This window comes from Epinephelus moara, chromosome 9 (assembly GCF_006386435.1).
Source record: "Epinephelus moara isolate mb chromosome 9, YSFRI_EMoa_1.0, whole genome shotgun sequence".
NCBI lineage: Eukaryota > Metazoa > Chordata > Actinopteri > Perciformes > Serranidae > Epinephelus > Epinephelus moara.
In genome coordinates, this window is record NC_065514.1 from 19489546 (window position 1) to 19514473 (window position 24928).

The following is a 24928-nucleotide window of genomic DNA, read 5'->3' on the forward strand; positions in this document are numbered from 1 at the left end:
GTTGTCATATACATACACACACAGGCCTGAAATACACACACATGCACAAACAGGACCTGTACATGCATTAAATGGAGAGATGTCAGATGCCTTGGATGGGGTGCATTGCCTGGGGGCACTTCGGTGGTAAGCTGGCACCTCTCAAGCTGCCAGTCCATGCTCCATATTTGGTCTTGATGGGGCTCGACCTGGTGACCCTCTGGTTCTCAACCCAGGTCCCTATGTGCTGAGTTACTGCCGCCCCAGTTAACAGACATTTGCCAAATAATAAGTTATCCACACTAGCGTCATATTCAATTATATTTGCTTTGTTCAGCCATGTTGTGCTTGTTTTAGCTGTATGTCTGTTTCTTTGTATGCACATCATTAACATAGAGTCAAATTCCTTGTATGTGATCACAAACTTGGCCATTAAAGCTGATTATGTTTCTAAGGCATTATCACAGATTATGGCTTTAGAGGGCTGAAATCAGTGGTGTAGTGGAGGGTACACGCAGGTATACAAGGTATAGCCAGCTCTTTTTCTGGCCATTTATCGGCCAAAAAGCCATTGGAATATATAGTACAGTATATCCCCTTCAGTAACCTAACTAACCAGTCTATCTAGCCGTACACCCACCTCGTAAACTACCACTGCACCACTGGCTGAAATATTCCAGTCTCAGATTTGTCTCAATTTAAGGACATTTAGAGTCTTTAAACAGCTGATGCATAAAGGGTTTCACATCATTAAAGAATCTTTAGAGGCTCGAAGAGGTGAAAGTATCAAATATTCCGCTTGTTTGAGGATTTGTAGAGGCCAGAGGGCAAAGCAGCTTTGTTTATACAGCACATTTCAAACAGGTTAAAGTTCTTTGCATAGGCAACAACAAGCATTAGAATGACACCCAAAATCAACAGGTGATAAAAAGAGAAAACAAAACAATTAAAATATAAAAAATGGATTTAAAAATAGATAAAATGAAATATCACAAAAAGAATAGACCAGAAATAGAGTTAGAGTACAGCAACAAGTTGTAAATTGCCCCAAACGCAACAAAAGGAAGAGGAGAAAGTATTTTTAATGATTTTAAAAGGCCTTAAGAGGTGACAGTATTGAGCATTTAACTTACTTAAGGTATTTCTAAAGGCCTGCAAAAACGTACGTATTGAGAATTTCACTTATTTGGGGATTTTTAGAGGAATAAAGAGATGGAAGCATAGCCTGTTCCTCTTGTTTGAGGACTGGTAGGCGCCGGAGGGTGAGGCAAACACAGCAACAATTTAACATCAGATAAGACAAGAATTAGAGTGACTTGCAAAAACAACCAGCAGACACAGAATTACAATTAAGACAGAATTAAATGAAATAAAAAAAAAAGATAACATGAAATAAAAATCCAAATGGTATAGACCAGAAATAGAGTCAGAGTGCAGATATGCAAATGCAACAAAATGAAGAGCAGAAAGTATCAATCATTTGACTTATTGTAAGGATTTTAAGAGGTGAGACTATGACGTATTTTGCATATTTTAATAATTTTAATAGGTTTAAAACGCTGAATGTATTGAGTGTTTCACTTTGTTTAGGATTTTAGGGATTTTTGACACTTGAAGAAGTGAATGTATCTAGTGTTTTACTTATTTCAAGGATTTAAAAGGCCTGAAAGGTAAAAATATCAAGTATTTTAAGGATTTTTAGATTACCAAAGAGGTGCGGGTATCCGATATTTCATAGGAAAATAGCAGAAAGATAGACACTTGTATGTAAAAGTTTTTTTTACACATCCCTGTCATCATCTGGAGGCTCCTCAGATTTTTCTCAGTTCCTAACCCCCGGCTTGGGAGCCACTGACTTAGAATGGCCTTGTCCTTATTTGAACCCTTCATCTAAAAATCCCATCAGGGAATATAATCACTCATTCACTTCAACGTTATATGAATTAAACAGTTTGATTGTTCGCTCAATATGTGGAGAGGGAAAAAACGGTCAGTGGCAGTTGCTTCATTGGATCTGTAATGATGATTGAGGGTTGGCCCCGTATGCAGCCAGCTATGCAGTTGGGATCATATGCCTTATTTATAGCTGCTCAACTGATATTATTCAGGGGATGATTCCTCTGTGTGTGTGCGGCTTGTTTTGCCTCTCCTCCCTGGTGTCTATATTTGGTTTTAGACCTGCTTACTAATCCAAAGACTGATTATCTTGATTACAAACATCAGGGCAAACCATAAGCTGCGCACACGCCTCTGAAAAACCTCAAGATCTTCTTTGCCTTAACTAATTGTACGGATGTTTCAATTCTGTTTGGTTGTTTCTATTTGAAAAATGTCAGATTTTTTCACGCCATCTGTGTGTGTGAAGTGACATCAGCATATCAGTGACATCCTGCTGGACGAGCTGTCGCTGCCCAGCCTCACAGACTGATTATGTGTCATTAAGTGAATTGAGTCTATGTATACACTTCTTAGCAGCGCGATTGTGTTTGCCCAATAAACAGCATTTTTACCGTTAACTTTGTTTGTTCCTCTTTTATTTGCACACTCACACAGGTACACGACACTGTTTTCCTTGAAGCAAAAACAAACACGTTAGCCTTGACACACGCTCACTGACCTCTATAGAACAGGGGCTGTATTCACAAAGCTGCTAAGAAATGTAACATTGATCTAAGATTAAAGTCACACGTTCACACGTACAGTTCAGACTGACTGCTGTTGTAAATGCTCTACCTCTGCTGCTGAATAATTTCATGAATACAGACCAAGAACTATAGAGTTAAAAGTTGTCATCTGGTCCAAATGTTTCACACATTTAAGTTTTAACACGTAGGCCTACACAACCCCCCCCCCCCACACAAACACACAGACACACAGACACACACACACACGCTCACTCTCTCTATTATGAACTATGATACCATCAATACTTCTGGTCCAGGGTCCTTGTTTTGATACCAGACTGTTGGATCCATATTTCTGTCAGTAATAACTGGTCACATCCGTCACATGTTTACTCCAACTTTGGTTTCACATTCAATATGTTTATGTATGATATAGCTTATGAGTCTATAAAAGCACTTGATTTTGTAATTGATTGACTTGTTGTCAAGAGTCTGGACGCATTTGACTCCAAGATACACACAGTGTATGAGATGATGGTAGAGTCTGAGACAGAGAGCTGCAGGGCTACAATGTGGAATGTTTGCAAACTACATTAGGAGTCATCACATGTGCTGCTTCTACGAGCACAGTGACGTTGTGGGATCAGATCAGATGCTGAATGCATGGATATTGCCGTCGTTCTCCTCGTACTGCACCTCCTTGTAACTATTGATGTCTATATTCTACGCAGTGTCTGTTTGCCCTGTCTTCCCTATCTGTTTGAGCCCTGTGGGGCTAACCTGAGCTGGTCTGTGTTCACCTAAGATGGCAGCGACCAGGGCCTCCGGTGCAGTCACCCCGCTGCCTGGAGACACAGGGCTGCGGGGACTGAGCGGGCTGATGACGGGGGATGTCACAGTGTCGGGGGAGACCAGTCGCTCCTTCTTGGAGCAGGGAGAGCGGCTGCGAGTCTGGCCTTCTTTGGAGCGAGGACAGAGGCTGAGGCCCTGCAGGGAGGGAAGGGGGTTGGAGGTAAGAGCAGGGACAGCGGGGCTGCGGCTGCGACGGTGGCGATGGTGGTGTTTGCCGGTTTTAGGGCTCGGGCTGCGGGAGTTTGGAGCCAGCAGAACCAGAGTGCTGTCGTCTTCTGAGCTGATGTCTGAGCCGTCAGAGCGATGTGCGGTGGGACTGTGGACTGGAATCTTGATCTGTAAGGATGGAGGAATCAAGAGAGGATAAGGTCATGAACAAGGTCGCCAAAAAGGAATTGACCAAACATATGTGGGCACACCTCTCTGTTTGGTTCACATTTTTTATTTCTCCTAGCTATTTGGGATCAGTAGGACCTGATAATAATGAACATAAAAAACTAAACATTGTCAACAATGATAAAGTCTCAATGTCCTAAAACGAGCTGATAATAAATTCCTAATGTCTTCAAACAAGTACTTCCAAGCACTAATTAACAGTGTGTTAGCTTGTTACTGTTGCTAAAATTGGTAAAATGTGTTGCCATATCAAACAACAAACATTATAAATCATTACGTAAGGCAGGTTTCTTCCTCCTGTCTTATCTATAAACTTGCTAGTTACTGAATAATCTATCAAAGGGCTGTCGGGACAGCTTCTGGGAGTGACTTGATCCACTTAACTCTCCCAAAAAGAACGCAGGATAACACCAGGAGTGGCACCTCACATCTTATATACCACAAACTTCATTGTAACTCTTATCACCTACACGTAAGGTGCGCGATATTAAATAGTTCCCGAATGTAAGTGAGGAGCAAAATAAAATATGTAAAAAGCTGCAAAATGATGAACAGAGAAAAACAAGACAATCTACTTGATGCGTCCTCACGAAAATAAATCTCCACTTAATCTTACTATCTTACTATATAATGAAGAAAACTCTGTCTGTGTGTTGGTCTGTGTCTCTGTTGCACGTTTTTCTCCTCACTGACTTGGTCAATCCATGTGAAATTTGGCACAGTGGTAGAGGGTCATGGGAGGATGCGAATGACGCAATATTACATCAATTGGCCAAAGGGGGGCGCTATAGCAACCAATTGAAATTGCAAACTTTGAATGGGCATATCTCATGGCCGGTATGTCGTAGAGACATGAAACTTTGCACAGAGATGCCTCTCCTCATGAGGAACAAATCTGCCTCAAGAACCCATAACTTCTGGTTATATAGATTTTCCGCCATTTTGAATTTTTTGAAAATCACTTAAAATCGATCTTTTCCTAGGAAGTTTGACTGATCTACATGAAACTCGGTGAACATAATCTCGGGACCAATATCTAAAGTTCCCTCTTGGCAAAAGTTGGAAAACTTACTAAAACTGAGCTTCTATAAGGCAATGAATATTGTGGAGGGTGTGGCTCATCACATAAAGGTGTATAACATCTCAAGGGTTTCACCGATCACCATACAACTTTGTAGGCATATGACCACACATAATCTGAGGGGACCCCTACAGTATTGACCCCATCAAACAAAATGGGGGCGCTAGAGAGCTAATTTCTTATCTAGGCCTAACCATATTGATTTTTACTAAACTTGGTAGATATGTAGAACAGGACGCCTCAACGTGACTGGAGAAATTTAACTCTAATTGGCAACTGGGTGGCGCTATAACAACAGAAAAATGCTTGAAAATGGCTAAAATGTGACCGATCGCTGTGGCTCCCCCTGTGGCCCAATGTTTTGGGTTTTTTTGGGTTTTTTTCAAATTTTTGGTAGCTATGACTAAGTCATGGCATGGTATGCTGTACATAATCACGGAAACTGTCAGTCAGTCAGTCATTCTGTCTGTCCCACGTTTTTCTACTCATTGACGTCGTCAATCTATGTGAAACTGCACATAGGCATTGAGGACTGGCATAGGTAGAAGGTGACAAAGCTACTTTTCCCAAAAATTACACTATTAGTATAATATTTTACAAAGTCGCTTTTAATTGAATTGTATGCATTCACCCCATAATTTACTGCGCACGTGCGTCCTCAAACGCACATCAGCTGTAGCCGAGCAATCACACTATCAAATTCACAAAAACTCTGTCTGAATACATTGCTCTTCTTAAAGGGTTCAACTGACTATTTTTTTAAAAGATATTTTTAAGGGCATTTTTTGCCTTTAATTGACAGGACAGTGAAGTGTGAAGGGGGGAGAGAGAGAGAGTGAGCGACATGCAGCAAAGGGCCACAGGCTGGACTCGAACCCGGGCTGCTGTGGCAACAGCCTTGTACATGGGGCGCCTGCTCTACCACTAAGCCACCGACGCCCCTTCAACTGACTATTTAATCTGCAATTTCCTATGACCTGTATCCCAAACACACACCATGTGAAACTGTACATGGGCAACTGTGCACTCAATGGGTATGGACTAGTAAATATATATTTTCAACCATCAAAATGTGATCAGGTTTTGTCCCTTGTCCACGTTTGTGTTGCCGTAAGCTGCAGACTGACTTGGCGGAGATGGCTGCCATCTTGTTTTTACATGGATTAGTGTATTGTGCTCTTACTGCCACTAGACTGCACAAAAAAGGTGTCCACGAACAAGGACAAGAGGTCTAAGCTAAGCAGAACGAAGTGTAAGCTCCAGTAAACCCAAAATGTAATGTCCACGTATGAGGACACAGGGTCTCAGGAGGATAAGGGAGCAGAAAAAAGCAGGAATTGTTGCAATTAATGATAATTTTCATTAAATTATCTGGATGTTATTTTATTAATTGTTTTTTAATTGTTTATTGTCAGAGAACAGTTTCCAGCCCAACGTACGCTAAACTGACTAACTCACATGCTTATTTTGTCCGACCAAAGGTCCAAAACTCAAACATTCAGTTATTATTCATTAAGATATCAGTTTACTATCATATATGACAAATAAATCCAAACTTTTTTGTCATTTAGAAGCTTGAATCATTTTATTGTAGCCTTTATAATGACTGACTAATTGATTAATTGACTTATTATTCCACCTCTAAGCACAGATATCTCAGAATTGTATTTAAGGACGGTATCTGAGTAGATGTACTTTCCTTCTCTGTTTTAACTTGTCACATCTGGGCACACTGGAATTCCCAGTTTGGTGCAGAAGAACTTCTCTGGCCCGCACATCCAGCACCTCTGGGATGAACTGGAATGCAGCCTATTGCCCAACATCAGTGGTCGACTCCACAACTGCTTGTGTCTCTGCAGCCTGGTCTAAAAATCTTGTCGAAAAACTTTGCCTGAGGGGTGGAGGCTGTTATTCAACAGTCAGGTATGACTACTGTAATGCTTAGAATCCACATACTTGCACTGCATTGTCACACTGTTTTAACTTTTGAACTTTGTATGGACATTGACAGACCCTATTTTTCAACAAAAAACACAAGTACATTTATTTTTCATGAATAATGAACTCATTGCAATGAATAAAGTGATGCTTTAAAAAACAATACTGCATATATATTTTGTATATTTGTCATCACTACTCAAAATATCCTCAATTTCTGAAGTACCTGCACAAAACAGTGTGTTCAAACCCTTCTGAGGCAAATTTTCTGTGTACATAAGCAATAGGATGCGTTAGAAGATGATTGTATTATTAGAAATCATATTTTCCTGTTCATTTTTAAGTGACGCTCAGATCCCCTGTCCATTCCAATGTATAGCTATAAATCTTGAACATGATATTTTGACATATAAGTTATATAACATCTCATCTTGCATAACAAATTATGTACTTTAACAATATGATTAATAGGTGAGTTCGTGCCTCGTGCTTTCTCCTTGCCTCAAGGCCGGCCATGCTTGTTAAAAGAATGGGGTGTGGTTTTACTAGAGTCCACTTTGGGTGATGTGGAACACTGTGGTTGGGTTGTAGTTATCCAGCCAAATAAGTTTGTGCATTTGAATGGAGTCAGATGACTGCACTGAGCTCTGAACTCAGGCCCATCAAACACCTTTGGGATGACACGGAAGGCAGATTGTGAGTCGTCCTAATGCCCAACATCAGTGGCTGACTTCATTATTGCTCTTGACCCTGCAGCCTGGTCTTGTGGGAGTATGGCGTTAATGCTTGGGAGTCCACATATGTACGGCAGTATGTATGTGCATATCCATTCATGAATGCATCATAAGAGGCAGTGAGATGGCTTTCTTTTTGACCTCTGACTTTTGTTACCTGAATTGGTGTCGACAAGCCGACAATGCTGTTCATGTTATTACTGTAGAAACCCAGGATGTAATCACAGTCATCTCTCGGCAAATCCTCCTCAGCAAATGTCACCTGGTAAAGACAGGAACAGAAAAAAATTAACTGTGAATTCAGCTGTCGCACCAAATAAAGTGTGAATTTGATTGTGTGACACACCTGTGTTGCGTGCTCTCCCTTGGCCCATATGTATGCCTGGTAATCTTTGTGATGTCTGAATCCAACCTGTGCAGAAGCAACAAATGGATAATTTCAAATCCTGAGACTGGGCATCAAATTGTGAGAATCTATCCTGAGCTTCTGAGCAAAACAATCTGAGAGTTACCTTGTATATTGCTACCCAGTCCCACGAGCTGCGCTGATAAGTCGATGCAACAGTGAATCTTACTGTAGCATCTGAGACTTTACACCACTCCTTGTTCACCTGCAGCTCCACCAGGGGCATATCCACCCTGAATGGGAACTATTAAAAAAAAAAAAAACAGCACAAGACAGGTAAGTAAAAGAAAAGCAAGCGAAACAAAGAGTGATGTTATTAATGAATGTGGTGAGAGTGTATTTGAGGAATTACTGTCTCACATGCAGTGAAAACACGGCAGACACAGGCTTGTGGTCGCTGATGGTGAAGCCCATGTGACTTCGGTACACATGCTGTTGCACTTTAGTTGCCCCACCCAGCCACGAGGTCAGACCCCGCTGCAGTGCTGCATTGTGGGTTGGAACTGGGGAGCCGGTGCGACGATGGCGCCAGAGGATGCGATCTGTCCAGGCAGGTTTCCTCTTTTTTGCACTGACAGAAAATATGTAAAATGGGACAGACTGTCAAAGCAGGCAGAAACACTTTAACAGCCGTTATGACATAATAACTAACCTGGTGTCGTACGTATGAGTGCCCACGTCAAACTTATAAGTGGGTGGGAATTTGAGTGGTCCCTCGATGAAGCCTTCCAGGATGGACTCTGTGTTTTTAGCCATGTTGAGCTGCAGATCAGACAAATGATGGAAAAGCAGAGCAGGTCACATGCCTGGACAAAGGCATAACTTTGGTTTGAGAGGTGGGTGTGGCACAATAAAACAGGGTGCCTGGGGTATGGAAAAAAAATCTGTGATTTGAATTCTATTTCCTGCATTTCTATATACATGTAGGAACTACAGAAACTCCTCTGAGGCATTTTTTTGGAGTATATCAGAGCAAAATCTGCAGCCAAATTCAACTCTCAGCCAGGATCTGACAGCTGGTTGAGCAGCAGCATATTAAGTATAATTTTTGTGGTTAAAAAAAAATGATAAAGAGTCTGAAAGTGTGGGGAGACAAATGGCATTTTGAAATTACACCTGGATGTGCCTGGATGAATCTCATTCACCCTGACAGACTGATATCTATTCACTTTGTGCCACAGCGCCCTCTGCTGGCTGTAGTCAGGGATCAAGACACAAACAAGTGCTGTAAAGCCTTCCAGAAAAATCCAGGTGTGTCTGTGAAGGGGCAAACATGTTAAAAATGCCTCACCTGATCTCGCTCCCACAGAAGAGGCAGCTTATTGCTGTCGATAGCACATTTCACCACATGGATGTCATAGTCCTCAATGCGGAAATTTAGATCCCCAAACCAAAACACGACACTGGGGACAGACGAAATACAATTATGACATATCAATTTACAGAAAGGAAAGGATGTTGACATAAAGGCTCTGTTAAATATCATACTTAATTTAATGTTTGTTGCAATACCCTGAGAAAGCTGTAACACCTTCAGTCATAAAAGTTTGTTACTTGAAACTCAAGACACATAAAAGATCAAGGTCTGAAATATTTTGGTGCCAATAAAAACTAAAACAGAATATTTTTTTTGAATGAATGTTTGACATCTATTTGTGAATTTTGATGGCTGAATGTTGGTGTTCATCTTTTATATGGGTGACCTCTCTTTAGCTGAATTAATGACACTCATCAAATTTTTGAAACTTTGTCTTATATCCTGAGACAAATGATAGAACCTGAGCCAGTGTTGGCTATATTTGGGGTACTGAGAGAGGATAGTGCTCTTAAAGGGACTCACTTCCACTGTGGCAAAGTTCGCAACCCTTTTAGCACACACATCAATTCTATTGAACTGGAAAAAGGCACAACCTCATTCTTACACTACACTGATCAAAGATGTTTTGCAACACCTTTAAAACCTCTTACCATTCCTAAAATTCACCTAAATCGCCAATCCAAGGCACACCCAGTAGTCCGTAAACTGTAAGATGTTCTTGTTCTGTTTTCAGTGCATGTACATGCATTGTCTCATTTGAAAGGCAACTCTCTGAAGTTTTTTCCCCAACAGTCAGAATCACAGTTATATAAGTTTCAACACACTGAAATAAAAGCTTTTTTGGTCTTCGCCTGAATACATTCTCGAAAAAAAAAAAAGATGCTACAGATGACTAACACTCGGAGGTATCAGCTTGGAATCACAATGGGATCATAGCACGAAGCCTCACCTAGTCCAAATTTAAAGTAGATGACAATATCAGAAAATAAACATTTCACATGTTTTTCAAAGGTTCTGTCCAGGTGCTTTTAAAAAAGGGGGTAAAACAATGTATGTAAAGCATGGAAGCTCCTATTGGCTCAAGTGAGGTGTCAACCAAAAGGTCAGAGTTTAGCCACCATTTTGATATTGAGGAGTCGCTATATTTACACGCCAGTGGATGTTAATGCCTACAACAACAAGAGGAATATGACCCCTTCAAATGAGTCAACAGCAGTCTGCGGATATCTATAATATGTTTGGATTTACTGTTTTGCCGGATTCAGATCGTCTGGACCTTTGAGAATGCATGAGGACCGTTTTTGTTGGAATATTATTGATCTGTGGATTATGATTAATCATACTAGGTGAGTTTGTTCTGTCAGACAAAGGCATTTATTGAACCTGTAGTGATGGTTGTATCTTGAAATGGTCCATGTCAATCGAACTGCAAGGAGCTAAGCTTTTGAAGGATAGGTCATATGAGTAAACCACTTAACTACAGCAAATACAGCAGTTGTTTAGATATCATAATTATCAAATAAAACCCTACAAGGACCCGCAGACAGGAGGTCATATTGTTAAGATTAACTGAGAAAAATTCTGGGAGGTTTCACTGAGATTCTCCATTAAACTTGGCAACCCTTCATTGAGTATGCACAGCCTAGGTGGTAAGTATCCTCTTAACCCTTTGCTACATAACTCGGTAACACCTATTGTGAGATGTCAATAATCACCATGTTAAACAACATCGTACCTTTGTTAATATTTAAACAGTGTATTTATTGTATGCATCCTATTGTGTGTCCATGTATTTAAATTCTGTGCTGTTTTTTTTTTTAAATATTCCATATAAGTATTCCATATATGTTAACTAAAACACCAATAAACAGATGTTAAAAAAATGATGTCACCCACTCATGGTCCAGCACACCAGTGGCAGTCCCTCCTTCAAACTGCTGCTGTTGCAGGATACTTTCAAAGTCTTCCATCCGCTGCTCCAGGTTCCTCATGTGAGCTGGCAGGTGACAGTTGAGAAAGCACACTGGGTGGCCAAACACTGTCATCCTAGCGCTGACACCCCCTTTATTCCCCTTAGAGTGAGAAAAAAGGACAGAGAGAGGACACGGTGATAAATGTATCCCGTTATTCATTAAATAAAGCGATTTTTAAACTCCAGCATGTATCAACCATTTCTGTGCTCGGGGACAAAGTCAGGATGTTTTTTCTGCCAGAGTCACAGAACCAGAGAGCCAGACAGTCTGCTGCTGCACTGACCTCAAAGAGAAGGAGACTGCACCAGGGTGATGCTGACATCAACACGCACAGGAAGGTCACACACTGACATATGCACCCACGCATGCACGCGTGCCTGCTGCTGGCAGGAGGGAGCACACACGCGTCACCTTTTCGACACCCCGCCCCACACCCTAAATTCCACCTACACAAACCCACCACAAATGTTGCAAAGTAATAAATCTCAGAATTCAGAGCAGCACGTTTCAATGCGTAGCACGTACCCAATATCCCCCCAGTCCTGTGCGTGTACTCTCTGTCTGCACACCTCTGAGGAATGGAAGATGGCAGAACTTAGAGAAAACCAGCAGCAGCACTCCCTGCATACGCTGGGACGCCACCTGAACAGATGACATGAAAAATAATATATTACCGTGGTTTTATAGTGGTACAAATTGTACAGGAGTAAAAAAATCTACAGTGTGACTTATGAGAACAGATTTGAGTCTGGACTGACCAAAACATATCCAAAAGGACTGAGCGTGTCCATGCAGAGCTCACTCCACTGGTCTGAGAAAAGAACATCCTTCAGCCGCTTGTTTATCATGGAGTTGACTTCCTGGAGTCTGTGTGTTGCCAGGAAAGTAGAGAAAAGTAATTAACAAGTGAAAATGAAAGATGAATAAAAAGGACAGTGACGGGTAACAGTAGGGGACGGATCAAAAATGAACACAGATGACTGAGTGGGCACTCGCGGCTGTCTCTCTGGCACTGCTGAGCCTGGTGGAAATACTTGCTTACCCGATGATAAACATGTCAACGCTCCCATCTGAAACATTTGGTCCGAACAGAGAAGTGATGTCATCTGGCGGGACAGCTGATCCCACATTCCACGTGACGATGTAGACCCTTTCAGAGGATAGAAACAGTGGAAATGCTGCATTAGATTTGAGCACTCTATACTGTGTACTGTAGGGTGAGCGAGGACATAATCTGTGCTGTAATCCTCAGAGAAATAGCTTTTCACCCATGGTGCTGTATATAGAAAAAAAAAGATACGCACAATTAAGCACCGCTTTGTACCTCGATGATGACTAAGGTCTGTGTGTGTGTGTGTGTGTGTGTGTGTCAGAGGAGAGAGAGAACCAGAGACGGAGCAAACTGTCCTTTCCAATTAAACTACCAACAACACATTTCATTACACAAAAAAGAAGCAACTTATTAGGGCTGCAACTAACATTTATATATTCAATTAATCATTTTTTCTATTGAAAAAATAACAATTACAGTCTCCCAAAATCCAAGGTGATCCAAGGTGTCCTTTAAAGCAGTGGTTCCCAACTGGTTCATCCACAGGGTCCAGGTTTCTCCTTAGTCATTAGTTCAAGGTCCACACGAGGAAAATATATTCAGTGTCATACTTGCATTTGAACATGTCGTCAAGCTAGTTTGCGGTCTCTGTTAAGTAGCTGTCCATTAGTTGCTCACTCTACAGCAGGAAACAGCACTTGAACTAAAAGCTCTGTGCCTGAAAATCATTGTACTTTAAAGTAAAGTGTGTTTTTTACAAACTTGACACACTCTCGAGTCACCTGCGGTCCATTTAGAAAGGACCCGTGACCTTCAATTATTTTATCTACTCAGGTGTTTTTGTACTCTGAGCAAAAAATATGTGCAATTGTGTTACCTTAAAAACCCAATAAGGACCCGTGACCCACCAGTTGGGAACCCCTGCTTTAAAGGGATAGGTCAGATCTTTAGAAGTGGGGTTGTATGAGGTGCTTATCCATCGTCAGTGTATTACATGCAGCAGATGGCGGTAAAGACGCCTCCAGTTTGGAGAACAGGAGTACCATCTTGGAAGCAAAGCAATGTATTGCTCGGGGTCTGCAACAAAATGTATTTCAGCCACCTAAAAAAAGGTCACACCTAAATTAATCAATATCATTTTAAGCGTACGCTATATTGAGAATATTTTCACTGCTTTACCTGACTGTCAGACATAGCCGCTATTGGCCATTTACAGTAGGTGCCCTGAGCGGTAATTGCTTTGAAAAGTCACAAAGCTTTACAAACTCTGCATGTATGTTCCTCTACTGACGAACTATAGAACAGGCGCTCAGTAGCTGCTGGAGGCTCTACAGAGGCACACTTGTCTGCATTTCCTGGCTGCAAGGTCGTTAATTAGGTCCTTATATGACAGCTTCTGAGCAAGTTCTGCACTGATACTGAAGACAGCAAGACCATTAAGACATTTCCGTACCATTTTTGAACACAAGTATATTCTAATGAGCTTCAGTTTTTAAAAACGTTGCTCAGCAGAGGCAACTGGCTGTATTAATAACTGTTATAAAAAAGCGAAGTCGTGCTGCTGCTGTTAATGCAAGATTTGTGAGTTGATGCAATACCTATGATTATGATTGATGATTATCATATTGGGCTGTGGTGGTGCGGTTGTCAGACAGCAATTTTTGATGGGGAACTGAATTACATCACTCAAAGCCAGAGATCTAGACTCCATTGAGAAAAACAGTGATTCAACATTGCTGAACACAGGAGTTGCTGGTTTGCAGCTGCCTCAATCAGTTGTTTTGTTTGTGTTATTGTGTATTGAGTATTGCCAAGTATTCAGCTCTGGTGCCAGAGTGTCGAAGGCAGGGGTGGAAGGCCTGCTGTGAGTGGGCTGCAGAGGCTTCGCAGGGCGATCTCTGCACCGGGTCCTGGGACTCTTAGGGATCTGCAGCGACACAGAGCCATCAAGAACATCTTGGAAGCCGCTGGAAAGGCTTCCCGTTGGCTTTGGATTAAGAGGGGTGATGAGTGGCAAAGTGAGCTACATGGACACAAGTCGAGGCCTGATCATATCACATGACTGTGTCTTTAGCTAAAATGGTTAGTTCAGATTCACCAAAGTCACACAGCAACACAAACTAACTGATTGAGGCAGCGGTAGACCAGCAGGTCTTGTGTGAAGTGAGATAAAATGACTATTTTATTCAATGGAGTCTGGTGGCTTTGATAAGAGCATAGATGGAGAACAGAAACAGTTAACGACATCTTTGTTGGAGCAGGCTGTCTGATTGAAAGGTAAAGCAGTGAAAATACCCTAAATGTAGCATACAGCTAAACTGTCATTGATTGTTTTAGGTGGGACTGTTTTTAGGTTAAATATGTTTAGCTGCTGCCCCCATCCACAGCAGTATACTGCTTTATGTCTGTGTCAGCACTCCTGCCACTTCTCCAAACTAGGGGCGTGCCAACAGACATCTACTGTAGGTAATACACTGACTATGGACAAGTATCCGATACAGCCCCACTTAAAAAAAACAAACAAACTGAACTATCCCTTTAATGTCTTATTTTTTCCAAAAACCAAAGATATTCACTTTTTTCATAACAGAAAATGAAGAAAAATAACAAATCCTCACATTTAAGAAGCGGGAGCCAACAAATATTTGGCTATTTTTTTGCTTCAAATATGACTGAAATGATTAATCAGTTAAAATTAGTTGCCAATTCATTTTCTTCCAATTTGGTAAATCAGCGATATCATCACTACATCAGTCATTAAACTGGGCTGGTTGCTGTCTGAGTCATGATTTCTGCCCTCACATGAAAACAGTTTTAGCAATAAACATATAGACTTGTGTCCAAATTTAATTATTCACAATATTCGACAGACATTGGTCCAAAAGGTTTGAACAGAAATAGGGGCGAAAAGCTTTTAAATACGCAGCCCCAGGAGGACCTGAAATCTGAGGTGATTATTCAGGTAATTTTAGTCAATTTTAATGGATCGAGAAAAAGCTTGATCAATGATCTTGGTCAGTGTGATTGCTCATAAATGTTTCACTGATATCGCTAGCAAAGTGCTTCCTGTTTATGTATTATAACTGTCTTTTTGTGCTGCATTTTACCTAGATGTTGTGCTCCCTCATTTTTTTTTTTACAGGCAGCTGATGTTTATGAGCAAGGATCACAACAGAAGTATGCCTCTGGGAAGTCTGCCAATAAAATGTGGCTATGTCACTCTATCAGGTTCACAAAGCTCTTAGTGAAATGTGCAGCTTTGATTCATGTGACATGGTCTGGCACGCATCAGCTTTCTTACAGCCGCTGACTGCAGGACAGCTCCTGCAGCTGTATTTAGACATGACAGGGAACAACATTCACAGCACAGAATCCTTTTGAAGTATCACACAGGCTACGTAACATTTTAATAAAAGTGGCACTATTTGTCTCACCTGAAGTCATCGTTGTCTCCTGCTGGCTTCTCGGGCTGCACTTGGCTCTGTGTGGAGCTCCCAGGTGAGGGGGTCCTCTGTGGCTGAGGACTGAGGCTGGATTTGGGGCTGAGGCTGGGGTTGGGATGGGGCAAGGTGGGACTGGGGCTCAGGTAAGGCTGGCTGGTGTAAGACTGAGGGCTGCGGGGACTCTGAGGACTGTGACGGCATAGGGGGGAATCTGTTGGGGAATGCGGCAGGACATTGGCACTCTGAGGTCCTGGGATACAAACTGGGATCAAATCTATTTCCTTGGAGGGGTCCACTAAGAGTCTGGTTGTCTTTGGAGCAGGTTTAGTCCCGAGAGCAGTCGGTCTCGGCCGGCTTATGCTCACCAGAGTTGTTGGTATGGACCCTGCCTTTGTCTGCCCTGACTGCTTCTGGTTGGTCACTTTCACAGGTGCAGGTTGCACGGGGCTCAATCCAGACTGTTTCTTGAGCGCCTCTGGTGGGCTGATGAGAGGGGGCTCCTGGACTGCAAGCTTTGGAGGTAAACCTGGGCCAACTCCGATCAATGGACAGGGTCCAGGTTGCACTTTGGGACCACAAGGGTCAGTGCTGATTTGCTTCTGCTGCGTGCGCTCCATCAACCTGCAACAGGGAGAATGTGGATAACTGTAACACAATATTTTTTCTTCATAGTGTTTGAGAGAAAAGAATTTCACATGAAAACAATATAATGTGGCCTGCAGACTGCATAAAATGACCTTTGCATCATTTGTCCTTCAGCATGTCTTGATCCTGCCTCCACTTAGCCTCAACACTGGTTAGTGGGTCCTCAGTAAACAGGTAAAACAGCAAAGGATTTGGCTGCAATGAGCTGGAGCTGTGAGGATTTATCACATAATATTGAGCACCTGTCCACATCATGCTCCCCAGGCATCACTGATGACGTTATCGTGAGTAGGCAATTGGGCTGAGACAGTGACTGAAGAAGTGCTCAAACCTCTGTTGCAAGGTAAAGTCGTGCACTCAAAATGTGAAGTGAAAGTGCGTAAATATAAGCATCAAAAGTAAAGTAAAGGTACCCATTTTACAACTGTATATATAACATTGGATTATAACTATGGATGCATTAATGTGTAAGCATTAGTTGCTTTATATTGCACCATAATTGATTAGTTGATTACAGTCTGTATTGGTTATTTGAATCTGTAAAATATAGGAACCACAGCTGTAAGACAGATGTATGTACCCAGTTATTTCCAACCAGTGTCTGCAGGAACTAACTTTGTACCTCCGACCTGGATTACATCCTTGTTGCCTAGCAACGTTAATTAGCCTCCTGACCCTTTTTACAGAGCAAAAGACAGAACCGATGGTGATCATTATGGGATGGCATCACAGCGTGGGGCGCTCTGCTGCTCGCCGCTCAGCTACCCGTTTGATGTCTGTCACAGCCGCAGATAACAGAGCACATCAGACAATGTCAACAGACACTGTAGGTCACGAGGAGGAGGAGAACGCCTGACACGATAGGAGCACCCACCATTTTGTTTACGTGCCCTCCCACACAGAAATTATACACCTCTCTTAATCATTCATCACATGCAAATTAGGATCTCTTTGTATCAGAGGATCTCATGTGACCACAGTAGTATCCTGCAACACAGAGCTCTGACAGATAGTGATCAGACTGGTTTGAGGTGAATTCACTTTAAAAGTGAAAAGGTAACTTTCATAGATTAAGTACCACAGTGCATGTGGGCCCCCTTTCTCATTTTTCACAGTGCATGAGGCTGCAAGTCTGAATGACAGCTCCATTATCTTCAAAGGTGCGAGCTGGGATTCAGGACAAACACCACAAAGATCAATTTTACGCACAAAATCAACACACAGGTGCAGAGAAAACATCTGTCTTACCTTTCATGCGCTTTTTTAATTAAATGTGATGTCCAAGGTGAACCGCAAAGGTGATCTCACAAATTCACAGTGGGGATCAGCATCTGTCTCCTTTTGTCTCGCACGCCAATCAGTACTCCGACAAGACTGTCACATAAAGATGGATTAAACAGTCCAGAGCCGGACCGACCCAGCCAGCCTGCAGGACGGACGGCTGCGACCCCCGTCGGTACCGCGGACAGACAGCGGACGTCTCCGTCACGGTTGCAGACCGCGCCGCGGGGCTGTCAGGACAGGAGGCGGTCACGGTTGATGTGTCCGGACTCTTGCATGTTGATGTTTGCGCTGCGATACCCGAGCTGATTACACCTCATCCTACTTATCTCTGTCTATAGCGCAGCGCAGTTTGACTGGAGCAGATGTGCACTTTTCCGGTCAGAAGCATCCCGCCTCCTGCACCTCCCGCACACCGGCCGTACAGAGACCCATCACGCGCGCTCTCAGTGCACCTCCCTCTCTCTGTGGGCACCTGAGGGGGCGGGCTGAGCTGAGCAGGAGAGGCAAAACAAAAATCAGCTGCCAAAGTGCATCCGGCCAGAAATAATTGAGCATCTGTTCTATCAGTGACGCATTAATCTGGCATTAGTGCGTCACTGATGGGGGGAATTGATCAGCATGCCAATATCTAAAATTCAGTTTGGCAAAGCTACCTCGGCTATCTGTGATATGCAATCAATTATACCTACTCTGGGCTTGTTGCTTATAGAGTTACATCTCTGTAGATATAAAAACCATGTTGATGATTCTATGTAATTTCATTATTAAATTGAGATTTTGCTAATATTTTCCTCATTTTGTATATTCTAAAAAGATAATCTCAGCTGCTGTTGATTATTGTTATTAATAGTAGTCTTAGTTCTGCTAGAGCATAAGTATATAAATAATTCAGCATATGAACTGTGCAGTGTCAAAATGCTGTCAAAACCCCAAAAGTATGTTGATTCTATAACGTCATTATTAAGTTGAGATTTTGCTTATATTGTCCTCATTTTTCATATTAAAAAAAGATAATCTCAGCTGCTGCTGCTGATTATTATTAATTGTAACTTTACTTCTAGCAGTGCCTATAGAGTATCTAAATTATTCAGCAGATAAACTGTGCATAGGTCATCATGCTCTGTCACAGCCCCAAGTTTGTAAAACAGATTTATAAATGCACAAATGAAAACCATTTATACCAAAGTCCTCGCTGAAAAGTATTAAATAAAACATGAGGAGTTGCTGAATATTATACTTGACAACATCACCATTTAGTTCCACCGTCAGTTACAGTTAGAGGACAACAGTATGTATAATGGAATGGATGTTTATTAAATGTGTCTTTAGTACTCATAACCTCAGGCCCTCAACAGCATCATGATAAAAATTTGTTCCCAGATTCTCTGTGGCTCTGACTGGGATTAATGCAGATGTGTAATCTCAGTGGAATGCACTGATCCTAAGCCCCAGCTGTCCACTGAGAACACATAGACACCCGTCAGGCCCTGCTAACACACAAACCAGTACAGATACTAGACAGCAGCCACTGTGCATTTACATTCACATGATGATTAAATGCTTAAAGGGACAGTTCACCCAAACATTTAAAAAAAACAACAACAACCCAACAACACATAATCCTCCTCTTACCTGTAGTGCTATTTATTAGTCTAGACTGTTTTGGTGTGAGTTTTGGTGTGGTGATGAAGAAATCGACCACAGAGATGTCTGCCTTCTCTCCAGTATAACAGAACTAGATGGCACTCAGCTTGTGGTGCTCAAAGTGCCAAAAAACTACATTTGAAAAACTCAACAGCAATGTCTCTTTGCAGAAATTATGACCTGGTTCCTCAAGATAATCCACAGACCTTGTTGTGAGCAGTTTCATGCAGGAACTATTTTCCTTCTATTGAAATGCACTTGCCAAACATATCACCGTGCAGAAGGACCCATCTACTCGTGGACGAGAGGCTCAAGCTCATGACAGCTCGAGATGTAAACATTCATAGGGGCCGTACACATGCCACGTCTTTAACAGCCTGGGAAACGTGAGGTCGGGCACTGGGTGCTACTTTTGTGCCAACTCTCAAGAGCGCAGCGACAGCTTGTGTCTGAGGTTAATAAGTAACCTTAACAAACATGTATCATAGTCTGTTTGCCTGAAATCCTGAGTGCTGAGCTGATCTTCTTCCAGGCACTGTTTATAACTGTGTAGGCCTATTGTCCGTGGGACAGATGTTAAGCTCTGGCAGGCCTGTACCAAAATGATCAACTTTTCTATATATATCACAGACTGAATATTTACAGAAGAAGGAAAAGATATCGGTCGGACTGTTCCTCGTCACATGACGTGCAGTGTGTGCTGCTGCACTCTAAAAGTTGAACTTGGTTTATCTCAGAGCGCTCTGGCCACGCGTCTTCATTGAAAACAATTAATTTGGGGTCGCAAAAAATGCATTCGGCCCTCCTCAGCTGAGCTCTGATGTTAGCTAGCTCAGTGGTGCCAGGTGAGCTAGCAGTAGATGCACGCTCCCTTCTGCACAAAGATACTGTTGGTGGATGTAGTTCAGTAGAGAGAAAATAGTTCCTGCATGAAACTGCTTACAAAAGGTCTGTAGATTATCTTGAGTAACTGGGTCATGATTTCTGGAAAGAGACATTGCTGTTGAGTTGGTCATGATTTCTGGAAAGAGACATTGCTGTTGAGTTTTTCAAATTCATTTTTTGGGCGCTTTGAGCACCACAAGCTGAGTGCCATCTAGTTCCATTATATTCAAGAGAAGGCAGACATCTCTATAGCCGATATCTCCAACACTCAGCAACTCACCCAAACAATTTAGACTGATAACAGCACTATAGGTAAAAGGAAAAATATGTGTTTTTCATTTGGGGGTGAACAGTCCCTTTAAAATCAACTCAAAATGTAAGTATTCAGTTGAAAATGGTGCTTAATATTATCTTTTTGACCTCAGCTCACACGTATGTGTATTAATTATAAAATTTTAAAATCACAGCCAATCTTGAAAGCTGTCAGACTCTACACTCGCTTCTTGGTTTTGACCAGGCCTTTCTCCACCAGGCAGCGGTAGAACTCCTGGATGTACGTGTAAACACACTTCCAGTCGGGCTCTTTCATCCGGACTAAGTCATCGGCGTCCAGCAGAGGGGGGCAGCCTGCCAGCCTCCTGCAGATACAGAGAGAGAGAGAGGGCGCCACTGACAAACGACTTGAGACAAACTATGACAGAGAACTATAAAGTGACTTTGTTTTATCTGCAATGCACTGCTGGAGTTTGTTCCAGACAAGATGCATCTGCTTCTTCATATAAGGAGTGACAGCTCACTCTGCAGTGCTGAAAGCCAGCTGGAAGTTGTCTCTAGGCTTGTTGGGGTTGAGGATGGAGTACTCGAACGCATCGGGGAAGAAGCGATGCACCAAGGCACAGAAGGCTATGCCATCCCTCCAACTTGAGGAGAAGTTCTGGATGTCCACCCCCTGTTTTGCACCAGAGGGGAGTCAGTTTAGAAGAAATGGTGGCAGAGATCGAGACACAAGGGGCAGAGCTATGTATAGCTCCACTGGGCAATAATTCACAGACAAAGAGAGTCAGGGCATGTTTACCTCATATGGCTCTGTTTTGGCCCTGCACCAGTCCAGAAGCATCTGTTTGACATTTTTAACATTGGGTGCTGCACCAGGACATTTCTGGGCTGAGGCCACAGCAGGACTGGCCTTGCTGAGGAGAGGAAACAAGGAGATTTACACTGCATGAACAAAAAGTAGTTTACCTCATGTTTCAACTGTGCAAATGTTTTGCCTGACAAAAGTATTTTTTTCCCTTTTTGGGTGAATTTCTAAACATACAAGAGGACTTTTCTTAGCAGCCATCAGACCCTCAATAGATATCTCATTAGGACTTTACCTCACAGGTAGCACTATGTAACATCTTGCAGATCTGGCGGTCCAGTGTGTAGGATTTAGGGGGTTATATTGGCAGAAATGGAATATAATATAATAAGTATGTTGTCTTTAGTGTATAATCACCTGAAAATATGAATCATTGTGTGTTTGTTACCTTAGAGTGAGGCATTTATCTACATAGGAAGCAGGCCCTTGTCAGCGGAGATCATCTCCAACATGCCAAACAGCATAGGAGAAACTGACTTTTTAACATGAAAGTGCTTTATTAAATGTTTTTTATCAGTTTTAATCACCAGGTCCGTTTGTTTTGGAGAGGAAGAGACTTCTGCAGATAATTCGGCTCATGGGAAAAACCTCCTGAACAATGAACAGTGAAGAAATTCTGACCAGGAGAAGTTTCAGGTGGAGGCAATTCTCACTGCTAAATGCCACTAAATCCCCCTAAATCTTACACACTGCTCCTTTAAGCTTCAAAAAATGGCTTTGCATGCAAGACCAACATAATTTTAATAAAAATGTAATTCATTTGCTAAATGAAGCACATTATACGGGCGTGTCTGGGATTAAATGAATGCTCATCCTGTTTGGTTGTTTTTAATCCTGCTTTGTAAAGTAAATAAACCCAAATATGCAAAACTAATCATACAATCAACTCACCTGCCTGCTGATGGAGAGAGCTGGCCTGATGGCTCTAACAACATGCAGAGAATCAAATTAACATCAAGATCATTTGAATAAAACATACAAATATCATAAAAGCGTGTTCATAAACTCACTGTTTGTTGGTGGCTGCTGGTTCATGGACGCTCTGCCTATGCTAACAGCCCCGCCTGTTGTCCCTCCTTTGCTCAGGCCCTGCTGTCTCAGGTCCTGCTGCCTCGACCCTCGATCCTGCTCCCGTTTATCTGATGAGAGATGGTGGAGAATTTGGAGAGGAAGCAAAGAAGCAGAGGAATAATGGCAGATATTATAATGGTAACTTAGGGCTAATTCTCGCATGGAAGCAAAAGTCAGCCTTTACCTCTCTTCTTCTTGAGCAGGTCCCTTAATGCAGCACGGAGCATTCTTCTCTCCTCAAAATCTGTTGTATTGTCCAGCTAAGAAGAGAAAGCACAGGTTAAAGTTAATAACTGACTTAAGGATCACCTAATTTTCGAAAAGAAGAGGTGATAAAAGTCTCAATATCAGAGTTAGGAAAATTGCAAATACAAAAGGCTGATTTTGAATGAGACATTTAGGAGATTTTGGTTTTCTTTTTGCACAAGGCAAGGCAAGTTTATGTATAAACCCATAGGTGTAGATTCCAGGGTGGATGAAGGCGATATGTTCCCCTCAGTATTCAGAAAAATAAAAACTAGTAGAAGGAGTAGGAGGACTTTTATTTTGAAAATAAAAAGTCTTTTACACCATAAATCGATGTAAAAAAGGCACATATTGGTGCATATAAATTCACCAGAATGCAGGAAATTAGGTATTTGATGCTCAAAATTTTCTGGAGGACAGCAGAACCCATTGTTTCATGTGTGCACACCCCTGCCCAATGCTGAAACAAAACCTAAACCCTTGTATAGAGCTATAGCAGATTTCAGCAATAGGATAATTCAAAATACTTCACATAAAACATTACAAAGACCAAAAGGCATTTAAACACAATTTTTAAACAGTCATTAAAGAGCCAGAGGCAACTCCCTCCCTGCTCTTACAGCCCTGTTTGCATGATACATTTACACGGTGGTAGGAGGCATAAACTATATCATATATAGTTTATATAAGTCACAAATAATTGACTCACCATCTTGTTGAGAACCTCTTCATCCTCAATAGCAGCCAGTTCTTCACTGGTCACTGAGGCTGATCCACCATCAGTTTTTGACTCCATGTCTGAGGAGCAAATCTGCTGGATTGCGCAGAAACACACGCTGGTGACAAATATTTAAGATACATACACTTCTTGAGTCTTGAACAGGACATGAACTAAAAGAGCGGCAGAAGAACTTCACCTTTCTCACATGGAAATGCAGCGACTTGGCCTGAATGATCATACTGTCATCATACACATAGATTTGAAGATGTTTGAATTATCTACACAGACCAGATACAGTTATTTACACTAAACAATGTGCAAACAGAGCTTAAATCACACTGCAGTAACTCACTATAAGTCTTAACAAACTGAACAGCCATGGAAAGAAATGTTTGTCTTACTGAAGTACCCCTCAGTGTATTGCAGCAACTGGCTGAGTGCAGCACAGAAGGGGCAAAAACACGTACAAATATAGTAATGTAGTGGAACAGGACCATTACAAAAAGAATCTGATAACAGCGTCAAAGTATGCGCTCAGACACAGGGAAAAAAGGAGTCATAGTAACACCGGATGAGACAAGATGGGAAGAATTATGTAATAAAGAGGGGACAAATGACAACAGTGAGTGGTGGCTGTTGAGGTGCAGTGTCACTCACCTGTTTTCAGGATGCAAACTTGTGTGTCCAGTAGAGGTCTTTGGGTTTCTTAGAAGTCCTCAGCGCTCCCCTCTCCTCGATCCTCCTTCAGACTTGTCTGGAGAGCTGTGATAGCTCAGTCCTGACATCACACCTAACACCGCAGCGCTTCATAAGGATGCATGTTGGGAGAGCGAGTGGAGGTTGCTTACATGAACCACCCAAGATGGGAGGAAAGGAGGAGGGGAGAAGTCTCTGTCACCCTCACCAGAATCTCACCTCCTCTTGCCATCCCGGATGATGTCATGTGAAACTTTACAAGGCCAAACACTTTTTTTTAATTCACAATTTTCACTTGGTTATGCTTCATTTGGAGGGTGCTGCGGGGAAATCCATTGGCTGGGAAACAAAGAGTTAACAAGGGGGGGAAAAAGTGAGGAGCACTGCCTTATTCAGGCAAAAAGCACTGTTTACAGAGGTAGAGGAATCTGTACAAGAGGACCGAGAACGCAAACACACACACACACACACAGACACACATACAGATACAAACACACACACACATGGTGGAAAACACCATAAGCAAAACACACTTCAACTTCGCCAATGATTATTAAGTGTTAAAAATGTAAGACAGATATAGAGAGCTATGTAATAAATCAGACAAATTGCTCCACCAAGTGGTGAACACTCAGAATTGCTTCAGTATAACTCCACAATGTATGGCAGCATATTCAATACCTGTCACTACAGACTGTGTGACAGACAGACAGTATGCATAATACCAGGACTCTTAAACTTTAGCAGCTAAATGGAATCCAGCCACCACTCAATTTATTATTATTATTTTTATTATTATT

The 24928-nt window shown here is 42.0% G+C and overlaps 2 protein-coding genes across 3 annotated transcripts; both read right to left on the reverse strand.

Annotated features, from left to right (window-relative positions):
* Positions 1 to 2170: 2170 nt before the first annotated feature.
* Positions 2171 to 18150, reverse strand: LOC126395359 (inositol polyphosphate 5-phosphatase K). The gene is made up of 13 exons (XM_050052764.1): positions 17689 to 18150; positions 15787 to 16416; positions 12344 to 12451; positions 12060 to 12168; positions 11827 to 11943; positions 11225 to 11400; positions 9302 to 9413; positions 8663 to 8772; positions 8371 to 8581; positions 8117 to 8254; positions 7951 to 8016; positions 7762 to 7866; positions 2171 to 3791 (listed from the first exon to the last, which is right to left on the reverse strand). Exons 2-13 carry the CDS (start codon positions 16410 to 16412, stop codon positions 3327 to 3329), a joined length of 2343 nt encoding a protein of 780 aa, XP_049908721.1. The 5' UTR covers positions 16413 to 16416; positions 17689 to 18150; the 3' UTR covers positions 2171 to 3326.
* Positions 18151 to 20496: 2346 nt separating this feature from the next.
* On the reverse strand, positions 20497 to 24268 carry smtna (smoothelin a). 2 transcript variants are annotated; one of them, XM_050052789.1, is made up of 8 exons: positions 24090 to 24268; positions 23421 to 23522; positions 22650 to 22725; positions 22405 to 22533; positions 22286 to 22319; positions 21329 to 21443; positions 21051 to 21202; positions 20497 to 20891 (listed from the first exon to the last, which is right to left on the reverse strand). In XM_050052789.1, exons 2-8 carry the CDS (start codon positions 23505 to 23507, stop codon positions 20744 to 20746), a joined length of 741 nt encoding a protein of 246 aa, XP_049908746.1. In that variant the 5' UTR covers positions 23508 to 23522; positions 24090 to 24268; the 3' UTR covers positions 20497 to 20743. The 2 variants fall into 2 exon arrangements, with proteins under 2 accessions (XP_049908746.1, XP_049908747.1); XM_050052790.1 differs by having other exon boundaries at positions 23421 to 23525.
* Positions 24269 to 24928: the final 660 nt, after the last annotated feature.

What these genes read in the sequence shown, in the direction of transcription:
- LOC126395359 (XM_050052764.1), bottom strand. Translation starts at nt 16,412, where the DNA reads ATGGAGCGCACGCAGCAGAAGCAAATCAGCACTGACCCTTGTGGTCCC. An exon ending in GTTGACATGTTTATCATCGG is followed by an intron (nt 12,169 to 12,343) that starts GTAAGCAAGTAT and finishes GGCAACACACAG; the next exon opens with ACTCCAGGAAGTCAACTCCA. An exon ending in ACTCATACGTACGACACCAG is followed by an intron (nt 8,582 to 8,662) that starts GTTAGTTATTAT and finishes ATTTTCTGTCAG; the next exon opens with TGCAAAAAAGAGGAAACCTG.
- smtna (XM_050052789.1), bottom strand. Translation starts at nt 23,507, where the DNA reads ATGGAGTCAAAAACTGATGGTGGATCAGCCTCAGTGACCAGTGAAGAA. An exon ending in CCAGCAGCCACCAACAAACA is followed by an intron (nt 22,320 to 22,404) that starts GTGAGTTTATGA and finishes GCATGTTGTTAG; the next exon opens with AGCCATCAGGCCAGCTCTCT. An exon ending in CCAAAACAGAGCCATATGAG is followed by an intron (nt 21,203 to 21,328) that starts GTAAACATGCCC and finishes GGTGCAAAACAG; the next exon opens with GGGGTGGACATCCAGAACTT.